At 32.9% G+C, this 14529-nt stretch overlaps 1 protein-coding gene and 1 non-coding gene across 2 annotated transcripts; both read left to right on the forward strand.

Moving 5' to 3' along the window:
- The first annotated feature begins 1419 nt into the window (after positions 1 to 1419).
- Positions 1420 to 5730, forward strand: LOC110904596 (uncharacterized protein SYNPCC7002_A1590). The gene is made up of 6 exons (XM_022150437.2): positions 1420 to 1779; positions 3408 to 3598; positions 3680 to 3725; positions 4731 to 4816; positions 4908 to 5024; positions 5509 to 5730. The coding sequence occupies exons 1-6, from the start codon at positions 1539 to 1541 to the stop codon at positions 5578 to 5580; spliced, it is 753 nt and encodes a 250-aa protein (XP_022006129.1). The 5' UTR covers positions 1420 to 1538; the 3' UTR covers positions 5581 to 5730.
- Positions 5731 to 6855: 1125 nt separating this feature from the next.
- Positions 6856 to 6928, forward strand: TRNAA-AGC. The gene has a single exon. It is a non-coding gene; the product is annotated as a tRNA-Ala (tRNA).
- The last annotated feature ends 7601 nt before the right edge of the window (positions 6929 to 14529 follow it).

A 14529-nucleotide genomic window follows, 5' to 3' on the forward strand; every position in this document is an offset into this window, starting at 1 on the left:
TAACTATAGCTATGCACATGTGCATCGACATGAAATAACTTATCAACAGTTATAGTTCAATAACAAAAAACCCTAACGCTTACCAAATCAAGTTGTGTGTTGCCCATCATATCTAGCATTATTCACGTAACATTATTCATCAAGAAAAACTACATGAACAAACACATAACTACCCCAATACATATAGTTCTATCACAACATTCGCCCCTGTTCACTCAAAAAATCATATATATAACACAATTTTCAATATTGCAGATATGAAACAGGTATGAAACGACTGTTTAAGTGTCATAATCACATAATAACATATCTGAATCGATGATTAAGAGTTGTATTGTCACATACGACTACAAAACAAAGTGTATGAACTTACAAATTCACAGAACGGTGCAACAACGAATCGTGATTCCGTTAGACGTGATTCCGTTAGACGCGATTCCATTAAACGACATATGTTCTTCAAATTATCCCTATCTGTACAACAAATCTTGATGATTATGGTCGTTTTGCCCTAATTTCGAATCGAAGAGGAATGTGAAATCGATGATTATGTTCTTTTTGCACTAATATCGAACATACGATGAAGTTTGATGATGAACTACTGATATTGTGGAGCGTCGAACTTGATTTTTTGTAAATCGTTGTGATGAATCGCAGATTGATGATGCTTGTGGGATTGTCGGACGTGATTTCTTGATAGATTGTGATTTAGTTTTTGTTTGAAGTCCAGTAGTACAGATGCAGGGAGAGGAGGAGCGACTAATTTACAAGTTTTATGTATTTACAAAATTGCCCCCTGTTCACATTGGTTCTCGCGGTTCTCGCAATAAGGGTGGTTCTCGCATGAACCTTACCCTATATATATATATATATATATATATATATAGAGAGAGAGAGAGAGAGAGAGGAGGAATGGATAAGGTTTGGTTTGATGGTAGAGTTTTTAAGAGAGAGATAGAGAAAGGAGGAAGAAGATAGAAAGAGAGAGAGAGAGAGAGAGGAGGAATGGATAAGGTTTGATTTGATGGTAGGGTTTTTAAGAGAGAGATAGAGAAAGGAGGGAGAAGATGAGGGTGGGCTCATCTTTATATTTTTTTAATTGCAACCAGTGACACCAAGTCTGTAATTTATGATGTCACCAACTCTACAATATTTACAATGCACTGGGACCAACCAGAGTTAAAGACATTTAACTCAAAATTATATTAGGATTCTAATCATCTAATGTGAATCGTTTGATGGGCTCTAAAAATTATAAGAACGAAAGGCCTTTGTTAAAAGTTATGGGCTAATTGTACGTTATTGGGCTAGGAGAGAACAAACCGAGGATTTCATTGGGTTTGTACTTTGTAGCTTCTTCATCTTTCTTTCAACTGTTTAGCAGGTAATATTATAAGAAGTGATGGAACTTGGAACCCGTTGCCTTATCCTATACCACACACCTACACTACACTTCACACAGTTATCTCAAACATCATGCTCCAACACATAGCATCACAACACAAAATCAAATAAGCAATTATTACTCATACAATACAATGGCATTGAGCTCCGGCTCTTGTTATTCAATTTCAACACAATTCAGCAAAATCCCTACAAATTCTGTTTCTATTAATAATCCCCGTAACGCTTTCTTATGGTTGACATCATCATCAGCGTCAGATGATTCGTCGAAACCCTCATTTTCTGTTTCAGCTGGTTTGTCATCTGCGCCAAAAGCTCGATTTGTTGCTCGTCGGACTGAATCCATTTCTGTTCGTCCACTTGAACGGCCTCTACGTAATGTTTTACTCACTCGACTTCTTGTTTTATGATTCGTATGCTTTTTGTTTGTTTGTTTTTGGTTGATTTCGAATATGTTAAATATATGATTTGGGTTTGTATGAGTTTGTATGTTTGTGTGTGTTGGAATCTGACAAACAGATTACATGAAACAACTGGTTATTGATTGTAACTTCAGTGGACTTATGCCTTAATTGGGAAAAAATAATTAATTTGTGAATTACATCATCTGATTTGGTGTCATTCACTGATTGTTCATGACTAGGGTTGTAAAGAAACTAAACGTTCAGCCAACGGTTCGTGAACTATTTGGCGGGAAGTTCGTTTATGTTCGTTCGATTAGCTAAACGAACGAACACATGGACAAAAAATTTCGTTCAGTTAGCTTAGCGAACGAACATGAACGAAGGTCTCGTGCGTTCGACTACGCTCGTGAACGTTCGGTTACGTTTGTGAAAGTTCAGTGATATGTTCAGTTACGTTCATTCGTGTTCATTTGGTTATATTAAAAAATAAAAAATAATAAACCTTTTTCTAAGTTAGCTAAAATTTGGACGTTAAGACATTTTTTTGGGATAATTATGTCTAAGTTAGTTAAACTTTGAGTAATTATGTCTAAGTTAGTTAAACTTGATTCATGGTTTGGTGGTTGCAGTAGACTTCTTGCGTTTTGATTAATCATTTGATGGTTGTATTTAACAACTTACGTTCAATGTTTAAGGTTAACAATGTTTTTATTATTATTTTAACTACTTACGTTCAATGTTTAAAGTTAAAAATGTTTTTATTATTTATTTTCAAGTTAAATGTTTGTTTATGTTCGTTTTTATTCGTTTGCGTTCTAGACCAGTGTTCGCGAATTGTTCACGAACAACTCAATTTCCTTAACGAACACGAACACGAACATAATCTTATGTTCGGTTTGCATTTGTGAACTGTTCGCAAACATGTTAATTTCCTTAACGAAATGGCCTTGTCTGTGTTCGTTCGGTTCGATTACAGCCCTATTCATGATGGTTTGAGACGTGTTTGGGTAATCCCAAGTCCCAACCCCATGCCCGATTATAAAAGCTTGTCCCAACCCCATGCCCGATTATAAAAGCTTGTCCCATACCCAGCCCAAAACCCGTCATGTATCGGTCATACCCGTGGGTTTCGGGTATATCCGTTAGTTTATTGGAAATACCTGTTGGGTATACCCTACCAAAAACTTGTCGGGGAGAGCCTGAGTTGTTAATGGAGAGGACGATTCAATTGCCATTAAAAAAACTAGGATATCTCAAACATATACATAACTAAAACATATAAGGAAATTATTTCTGGTATATAAAACGTATATACGTTATCGCATAAACGGATAAATCACCAAATCCCATGCCTGCAAAAAATAATAATTCCATACCAGGTCCCTTACCCGAACCATACACGCCCTAAATGTTTCGGGTTTACCCGTCGTGTGCGGGTTCGATTGACAGTGGAGTATATGAGCATTTTGATGCTTGTGTATATTGAAATTTGACATGCAGATTACATGAAACAACTGTTTATTTATTATGCCTAAATTAGGAAAAACATAATCAATTTGTGAATTTGATCATCTGATTTGGTGTCATTGTTCATGATAGTGGAGTATATGAGCCTTCCTGCAAGTCAATACTCTGTTCTGGATGCTCAAAGGATTGAGCGGATCGATGACAATACATTCAGGTGTTATGTGTACACATTCAAGTTTTTTGCTTTTGAGGTTTGCCCTGTTTTGTTGGTTCGAGTCGAGGAGCAACCCAATGGCTGTTCTATTAACCTCCTGTCTTGTAAGGTAATTACAGTCTGCACATTTTCATACTACTTTGTAAAAATTTTGTGTCGTTATTAATCTTGTAATTTTTACGTATTGCAGCTTGAGGGATCCCCAATTGTGGTCGCACAAAATGATAAGTTTGATGGTGAGCAATAACTTAACCTTTATCTTATCATTTATTTTCACCGTTACAATAGGAATATAATGTTTGTACGTTAAATAGACATAATTTGTTTATTTATCCGTTTTTTAGTGGTAACGTGTTGGTATGATTTCTTTAATTTCGAGATAAATATATGACTACTACATATAGCTTAGTTAACCAAACTCTACAAATAAACAGTTCTTTCACAAGTAGACATTTGAAATGCATAGTAGTATGACATAAAAGTTGTAAGTGTACCTCCTCTCTCTAGAAATGGCATGATCTAACCCTTACAATATTTGCATATATGTTTATTTCGGTTATGATCTTGATTCCCTGTTTACATAGTTGTTAATGGTGAACAGCGACAAATAGCGATAAGGTCCTTGTATGCTACATAGCGATAAATAGCAGGCGCTCTTACATAAATAACGATACACTAGAAAAAAAAATTATAAAAAAATTATATGTATATTATATCAAAATACAAGTGACCTTCGACCTATACGCTACGCTATTCGCTTTAGCGACTATAGCGACCGCTATTGACAACTATGCCTGCCTTATGGTGTAACACTTGGAGAAACTTACCATATGTCTATGCGGAATCTGGAATCATTTATCCGTCCATATTGCTGATATAAAATTGTAGTATCTTCATGTCGCCAAACACCAAGGAATAGTACCTAGATTTTCTTTATTTTATTGGCTGCTAGCCTGATATTATGGATCTTTTACAACTCTAGAATCATTAGTATCAATGCGTAGGATGTCCTCATAGGGTTAGTAGCCAACCTGACCTGGAAGATACAGTTTCTCTTAAAGTTCCATTAACAGTTGACACTAATATTGTAGGCGATAATCGGCTAGTAAGATTGCAAACAATCATAACAAAGAAGCTTAAATCTAGATGTAGAAGATAAGATCATATATAAGTATTCTAAGTTATATTTACATAATCCTTTTTCAGGACTCCATTGACACTGGTTTGGTATGGGCATGCAGCTTCTATGGTGAATAGAATATCATGTGATACTACGAACCAGAGCAATTCATCGATGCAAAAACTCACGTCCGACACTGTTATCGAGGTGACCCTTATGTTTAAACTAAAAGTATTTAAAATTTCTTGAAATTACGCCTCTTGTTATTTTGTATATTCATCGTTGGAAATTTGTTCAGGTTAGCATTGATATTCCGTTTCCTTTCCAAGCAATCCCGGTTCAAACTATTGAATCAACTGGCACTCAAGTCCTTGACCAAATACTTAAGATCATGCTTCCCCGGTTTATGGCTCAGGCATGTCACACTTTGTTTTCTTCTCTTCTCTTCCGATTTTCAAATGAACCAAAAATAAAATAAAATAAAAACGTCTAAATATACGCCTGACGCATAGTTGTCAATAGCGAGCGTAACGATCGTTATAGCGCGCTACGTAGCGTATAGGTCTAGGCTCGCTATTAGGATTGTAGCGATAGATAGCGATGATAGCGACGGTTTATTTATTTTTTGTTTTTTATATAAATAGCAATTAAATACAACTATAAAATAGCCGGATTTTAGGTTTTTGTTAAATATACATGTAAAATAGCGTATATACCAGGGTATTTTGACATAATATACATATAAAAATTTTTGATTTTTTTAGTGTATCGCTATTTGTAAAATAGCCTCCCGCTATGTATCGCTATTCGTTATGTAGCATATAGGTACCTTATCGCTATTTGTCGCTATTCGCCATTAACAACGCCCTGGCGGTTTTTTTCTCTTGATGTTAATGCAGTTGGTGAAAGACTACCAAGCGTGGGCTTCCGGTGACACCTCAAGGCAGCCTCTTGGAACCGGAAGGATATGATGTGATATGATATGATACTTTTCTAGTGCTGCATTTTATTGTTTCTTCCAACGTTACAGGATAATATAAACTTATTTTTGTGTAATACAAAATTTTATATTCGGTTGAACTTCTGTTTTGTGATGGAAAGTATCATTTGGATTCATTATATTGGGCAGTTTACCCAAAGACCCTTTAATTTGAATTGTAATCTTTCAAGAACAAAGGGTTTAACCTTTTAAATAACTACTACTACCGATTGCATATCCATGTACTTTTCTTACCCACTCTTTGAAAATGTTCGGTGAATCATTGTCACTCAAGTGTTGGATATGCACAGGGGTGTAGGTACTTAGTAGGGTACGGGCTCGGCTAAAAAAATTAGTGTTATATATACGTGTATTTTGACATCACACCCGTAGAAATCTTTACATCGAACCCTTAGAAACCTTGACACCGAACCCTTAGAAAACTTGACACCAAACCCTTAGAAAACTTGACACCGAACCTTAGAAAAATTGACAACGAACTTTAAGCCACATTTCAATTAAAAAAGAATAACTTGTTAAGCCCATACAATAGTGAAAAAACAACCCATTAATTCATTTATCCATATTCTATTAAAAAAGTAACACATTTAGCCAACATTCAATTGTTGAGATATGCTTTTCGGAAATGAAGTATGTTAATTCTGATTTGCGTAATCGGATTGGTGATGTACATTTAAGTAATAGTTGCTTTTGTTTTATTGAAAAAGATTTACTTAGAAAGGTTTCTGTATATGATGTAATGGATAGGTTTCAAAAAATGGAACTTTGTAAATAACTTGAATAAATTTCTATTATTCACTTTTAATATTAATTGACGTATTTTATTAATTATTTGCATCTTAATTTGATTTTTATTTTCTATTTTTATTATGTAACCCGACCCGAATCGCTTAACCGGGCTGGACAGAGAAAACCGAAACTTAGTGATAGACAATCGGTCTTCCGTCCATCGAAAATTTCTAACCTCGTAGGAAAAAAAAATCTTGACTACACCACTGGATATGCATGTAACCCTAAAATCTAAGTATTGTATACCCAGTAAAAATACTAAAATAGTAAACTTAGCCGGTATAGTATCCGTTGGCAAAACCCAAAGTACTCTTCGGTTTAATCAAACATTAAGGTGAACCAAAACGAATTATCCTCACTTCTATAGCAACTACTACACTAATACATACGTAATATGTTGTTTAGTTCGATATGACAGACCATACTTGAAATAAACAGAGAAGGTCATAAGCAAAATGGGGATGTAGCTCAGATGGTAGAGCGCTCGCTTAGCATGCGAGAGGTACGGGGATCGATACCCCGCATCTCCAAATAGTTTTTGGTTTTTTTTGTTTATGGTTAATTGCATTTGGACTTCTCTTTTGTTCTTGAGGTTTTCATTATTATCCCCAAGATATAGAAAAGATATGATACATTCTGTATTTAAAAATTTCTCTTTATTATGATTACTTCCACCTACACTTCAATTTACAATTGCGTATCTTGAGTTTTTCCCAACGGTATCGAGATCCATTTTTAAGATATAAAAATAAATAAGAAAACACACAAACTCATATACTCATTGAATACATTTGTTAATTAGTGAATAGCGTGTGCAAAGTCGGTAAATCATGGGTTTGGTTAACCGATGGTTGGTTAACCAAGGGTTCGATTAATTGAAAAATATTAACCATAACCGATGGTAGGTTAACCGTTGTTCGGTTAACCATTGGTTATGGTCGGTTTCAGTTAATTATCCAATGTATATAAAACTTGTAAAATATAAACTCATGAATATGAAACTTGCAAAATTATATAGATACCATACGCATATTGGTAATGGGCCATATGTACATAATAAAACAAACACTAATGGACCCTCAATTGGACTAAATGGTTAAAAAAAATCTAGTGAGCCGTGAACTTATAAATAATGTTACATTAAGAGAGCAGGGCCGGCCCAAGCCCAAGTATTTTGAGGCTTGGGCTATGGGCCTCCATTTTATTAGGGCCTTCATTTTAAAAAAAAAAATATCCAGGGTTCTTGGGTGTTTGCGGCTGGAAGAATAATTGTTCCAGAAAAGAGAGTATGCTCAATAGACTATGGGAACTCCAAAACATTGAAATTAAGTTGGGCATTAAATTCGGACAGTTCCTATGCTACCCGACCACCCTATTCAACATTTGGCATTTTAAATAATTTTCCGCGTCAATTCCAAAATCATGAGCATCATTGCCGTAAACGGATGGATTCTTTCAAAAAAGTTTTTAAAAATGGATTATTCATATGGATAATTTACAAAATTATCTGTAACCTGTTCGAATCAAATAATCAGAATTCTCTGTTTTAAAGAAGAAGGCATCCAAATTCAAATTAAGGTACACTTTCTCTGTTCAAATCAACAAACTTCTTGAATTCTTTATTTCTGTTTTGGCGCTGATTGACCGATTCAATATTCATGTAGTAAGGTGCATTTGCTAATTGAAATTACTTTGCTAGTTTGCGATTGAAATTGCTCTGCTAGACTTTTTTTTTCTATATTAAAATTGTTTTGCTAGTTTCTGATTGAAATTAGTTTGCTAGTTTATAATGTCAAATAGAAATTTTAAGTACGAATCCGGTCTCAAGACCGGTAAATGAAGACGGTTTGTAAACTTTTTTTAGTTTTAAATCGAAGAAACAATGGGTCACAAGGGCCTCGGATTTTTACTACGCTTTGGGCCTTCAAAATGGTTAAGCCGGCTATATGTTTGGCTAATCAGTTTGGTTAAGTTATTTTCAGTTTTATTGATATGAACTATACATAACTCAAAAAATTATGTCATTCATATAAACGTAAAACGTCACATGTATTTGGCATTTCTTATTCTTTTATTGTGTTATAAATCATTTTTTTTAACTAAAAGGGTTCCGCTTATAAGAAAAAGTATCCAAAAAGAATACCAATAAAGTGGATGCAAATAGTTATTTAATAGAAAAGATAACAAATCATTAATTAGAACTCCTTTTAGAGAGTGGGAGAATTTAAGTAGAGGAAAGCTTAACCTAAATTAAGATTATATTGAGTGGCCAAGCTACATGCCACATGATTATTAGAGCAAAAAAAAAAAAAAAAAAAAATTCTATGTGGGAAATAGTATATAGAAATAAAAAGCAAACATGATCATGTATGATTTGTGCATGAGAATAAGTCATAACATAAGGGTCCATGCAAGTATGGACTATTGGGGTTGGTGAATTAGGGGGAGGGGTGTCCATTACTATGAAGACAAAAGCATTGGGATAAAGAGAAGCAAATCCTTATTTTCATGCACATGGATATGTTAAGCCTTCTCTCCATGCATATATGCACATGTGTCCCCCCTCTTCCATCACTTATCATCAACAATCTTGCTAGGGTTTTAGCAAAACTCCATCTCCAAGAAACCAAGATCAATCATTCCTTTACTTTGGACATTGAGCTTTTGGATCTAATTAGGGATGGTCCACCATGGAGACTATACATGGATCAACTTTGATAGAAAAAAGGTGGTTTAGTTCTTTCTATATCATACAATAATGAAATTGTTTCAGACGATCTAAGGATGTAGTTCGTGTTTTTAGCACTCTTAGTCAGTTAATATTTGGATCACATCAAACACATGTTATGTGATAATTGTAGTGAAAAAGCCAAATTAAGAGGATGGATAAAAACTTTATAACAAATAGTATGCTTAGGGGTTTGTAAATCAACTTATTCAGAGTTAATCATCATCATTAATGATAGAGCAGTTATAAAGTTAAAAGTAACTTTTATTACATCATTGTTTCTTGCTAAGTTTAAGTAATTAAGGTAGAATTGGTATTTGAAATGTGTATGCAATTGATCAGTCCCTATAGAAAATAGATGATATACATATACTACTAGAAAACTTCTACTATTTCTACGTCAATTTTCGTCGGAAATCCATGGGTAACAGCAGTTACCCACGGATTTCTCACGAAAATGAGTAGTAGGAATTCTACTCGTGGGTAATTCTTTTCTAACGCATTTCCTACAAATTTTCTTACTCATTTCCCACACAAATGTTTCGTTGGAATTCTCTTACTTATTTCCAACGGAATTAATTTTCTCAACTTTCCCACACATTTCACACGTAATATTTATTTTATAAAATTTTGTGTTTAAATTATAATTATTTTTATTATATAAATTTGTTTTTAAAAATAATGTATGTATGTATTACAACAAAAAAAATTATCCATTCAATTAGTAATTTGTCGGAATTTCCGACACATTTCCTACGAATATTAATAAATTAATGTAAAAATAACATATATTTTTTATAAATAATAAAACTTTATATTGTAATATCATTAGTTTTATATATATATATATATATATATATATATATATATATTATGATAAATTGGATTCCTACGCATTTCCTACTAATGGTTAAAATGAAAATGGATTTCGTCGGAAATTTCCTGCACTTTTCCTACGTATACTGATTCCTACGAATTTCCGACTAATGGTTAAAATGAAAACAAATTCCTTCGGAAATCCGTGCGAAATTTCTGACACTTTTCCTACACATACCAATTCATGGCTTTTTTGTTACAAAACTAAGATCATTTCTTGTTCGTCGACATTTTCGTTCGTATAAAATTTGATAGAAATAATATTAGTTTTCTAGTAGTGATATAAAAAATATATAACATATGATTTGAAAAGAAGGTTCCGGTAAAAGATATAATACAATTAAAATGTTGAACCATATAAAAAGTTATATAAAATATACTTTAGTTATAACCGTCAAGCCAAAGTAAAATGTTTCATTTTTTAAGTGAAAATAAGAACTTTACTCCATTATATATACCTTTTCAACCATACAAGCTTCTTAATAACCGGTTTTAGATCTAGATCGATCAATAAGAATTATACAAGCTTCTTAATAACCGGTTTTAGATCTAAATCGATCAATAAGAATTAACTAGGGTGACAATATGCTACATGATACGAACATAATGTAAAAATAATCAGATATTTTGTTGTCACATTTAATATGTTTAATAAAGGGGTCGTGTTATGTTTGACTTGTTTAACTTGTTTGATTACACAAGTCAATCAGCCAAGTTGTTTAGGAACCATTTACTTTTTTACAACCTACTAGCCCGTTTAGTTAACACTTTTACAACTTGATTACAACCCGTAAATTCGTAAACATGTATGCCTTGTTTAGATAAACAGGTAAATCATGTGACGTTTGGGTACACTGGTTTAATCAAGTGTGTACAAGTTATAATTGATGTTTAACACAAATAATATATTGTTTGTGTATGGTTTCAATGATTGAACCATCCAAACCGACACAAGTACATGATTGACACCCTCAGAATTAGCTGGTTAAAGCCGATCTTATCATCTATAACTTACAATAATCGATCTAGATTGCCGAACCAATCTTGACTCGTCCGGATGAATTTTGATTGGTATGAATGTAAACACGTGAAAACATGGATTGTTATAGATATGTATAGAGCAATGCCAACTAGACATGATAAGAATGAGAAAAATAGGATTGGTGTAAATGGAGGAGAGGAAAAGGTTAAGAAGGTATAAAACAAGAGGAAAAAATGATTGGAAAAGAGTAGGTATTTTTGCATGGGCTACGTACGTGATGTTAGGTAGCCATGCTATTTTCTGCCGGGGGTGTCCCCTACCTTCTTTTTTTATAACTATTTTCAATATAAATTTACAAGGTCTAAATAATATTATCGTATATATTAATGATGCTATATATATAGGGTGAGATTCATGTAAAAAGGACATTTTTCGTGAGAAGTATGAGGAGACATATGAATTGACATGTAGACAACATGTTTTGGACTTAGGTATAATGTTTTGAGTTGTTTTGGCAAGAAAAACACAAAAACATAACAAATTAAAACATAATGCAATGTATTATAAGGCATGAAATTTAAAACACAACTAAAACACACTGCTTAACATTTACAACAGACTAGCTACTTAACGTTCTTGGCATGGTGTTTTAAGTTTTAAGCATAGAATTCATTGCATTGTATCTTAAATTGTTATGTTTTGAGGTTTTTTTTTTTTTTTTTTTTTTTTGCCAAAACATCATGGCTAAGTTCAAAACATGATGCCTGCATATTAATTTTCATGCATTCTCACACTTTTCACGAAAAGTGTTCTTTTTATAAGAACTTAAACCTAATATATAGAGTATTATTTTACTGATCACCGTATTTGATCTCTTGTCTACTATCGTTTAGTCTTATCGTGCCTTTTTTATCTTCATGTTATGTTAACAAAATTATAAAACCCTCAAATCATATCATGTCGTGCTAACTTGTATCATATTTGATATTCTGGCTATCTATGTCTCATCATATCACAATCAAAATCGAAATATAGGGACTAGTAAATTTAGGGGACGTGATTTATAGTTACACCAAAATAACCTCATATGTCATGTTGTATCTATAGCATAATGAAAAGTGAGAACCTCATAATATATTATTGATTAATTATTTATAGGAGTATATTGAGAAAAATTACAAAGGAAACCTAATTAAATTATATCTTTTAACTATTATTACGATATAACAATAACCCGAACTAATATATATTCTCTCTGATACTCCACCGTATCAGAGCGAGAAGAAATTGAATGCTCATACTAGAGCGAATAACAATGAAGATATAAAAAGAACATACAATTTTGTAAAAGAAGAAAAAAACTTCTAAACACTTAAACAATAAAAAAAAACTTTGTGGCGACAAACTGCGATGTCGGATATTAAGCCAAAGCAGCGGCGACAAGATGCATGACGGCACGACAAACGTAAAATGTAAGAAATTACGTGGCAGCAAAAGGTGTCGACGGATCTACGACTATAGCAGCGACAAGAGACACTGATAGTTATGGTGACAAGAACTACGACTGTAAATGGGTCTATCTTCCAGTTGGGATAGGTATACTATTTAAAAAAATAACATATATATCGGATTTTTTTATAAAAAAACAAGTGCCTCTTAAAATCACGGGTCCTGTGCGGTGGTCCTCCCCGCACACCCTCATCACCGCCCATGGCTACAACATCAACAAATCAACCATTTTGAGATGGATACCCTCTTTATTCGAAAACAAGGTTGCTATGAGTCAACTGTGTGTAATAATATAATACATTTGCCCTACGCTACGAGGTGGGAATTCAATCGGTAGTTACTTGGTTTGTTATAGTACCAACACTCGGTATAGTAACTGAAAGAGAAAACTCAAAATAAAAGGTCGTCACATGCCCAAAATGATACATACACGTCTTTTTAATCGGTTGAAAACCGTAAAGACAAAAATCGGTACCGGTTCCGATAATATCGACACTGGTAGATCGATATTCTTTGGTATGATATTGACACTCGCTATAGCTTATGACTCCAAAAGTACTCTATTTTGAATACAAATTTGTAGAAAAACTAAATATATACTATTTTTCATGCTACTCGAACGAAAACGAAATGTAAATAGGAGTAAGCATCTTTCAATCATGTTTTCATAGTTCTATATAACATAATATTTTAAGACTTAAAAGAGGAAAAGATAATGTACTGAAAATTAGATTGTACCATAATAATTGTTTAATTAGTTATACGAAAATGAACACTCAAACTGAGCTTTATAACATCGGAAATAAGGTTAAAAAAAAGTCTGACAACTGTTTATTGGGATGTTATGAATTATTAATAGATATATATAATACTTGAATAGTCCATCAAATACGGTCTAGAGATTTTTCTATGGGGTGTTATGAATTAATAGATATATATAACAGTGGAATAGTCCGTCAAATACGGTCTAGATATTTTTCTTGTTTCCAAAGTTTATCATACCTTATGTCATTCCATAGACTCACAAAAATACTTATGCGGGATAAGAGCAAAATCATAACCCTAGTTTAATTAAGTTACAAGGAAAGCACGAACTGTAAGACAAGTTAGTTTTATGTTTAACCAAAATTAGCATGACATTTTATTATATGGAAAGCTTAATACGGCAAGACTTTGTTTTGAAGAACTAAAGCAAATGAGACACTATGATTGCTTTAGAATATCAAGATATACATGTCGTTGTAGTGTAGGCTGGTTGTTTAAACTAACATCATGGGCGAGCTACATGTAAAACATGAACGTCAAAAAATAATACATAGTGTAAAAAGGATCTTATTATTGTTTGTGCATACTCGGAACTAAGGCCAAATTGATTATGTTAAAACCATCAATGTGGTTAGTGATATAGAATTGTTAGTGTAGAAAAGATAAAAACAACAACCCTTGTGTGACCTTTCTACTCTCCTTTTGGAGTACTCTCTCAATTGTAGTAAATTAAGATCTTGTGAATTAGTTGGCCATGTATATTTATCTCATACATAAAAACACTTAACTATGTAACTTTTTTTTATCTTTTCCCTATAATAAAGTTCTTAGTTAGCATGTATCAATAATTATAATTTTTAGGTTTATACTATTGTGATCTCGATAAGTGAAAGAAATCAGATTTATCGCATTCTTTTGGTACATATCATCTTTCTTCCCAAAACCAAAAGGTTGTATCTAATTGATACTAATTTTTATTATTATTTTTTAAATGTGATTTTGTTCACAAATAATGTAGATCCACTTCCTTTGGTTTAGGGGGGAAGGGACACTTAAGAGTAAGTATCCTAGCCTTGACCAACCATCGTCCTTCACGTCATGTTTGTCTCAGGGTACCCTTTAGCTAGTAAATACTAATGGCGCCTACTGTCCTAGTCATGCTGTAAATTTTTTTTATTTAAAAAAAGTCAAATGTTAATAAAAAAAACTTTATTAAAATAAAAAAACACATAGCTGAATTTAATATAAAAACCGGAAAATAAATAAAAAAC

This window comes from Helianthus annuus, chromosome 14 (assembly GCF_002127325.2).
Source record: "Helianthus annuus cultivar XRQ/B chromosome 14, HanXRQr2.0-SUNRISE, whole genome shotgun sequence".
Lineage (NCBI taxonomy): Eukaryota > Viridiplantae > Streptophyta > Magnoliopsida > Asterales > Asteraceae > Helianthus > Helianthus annuus.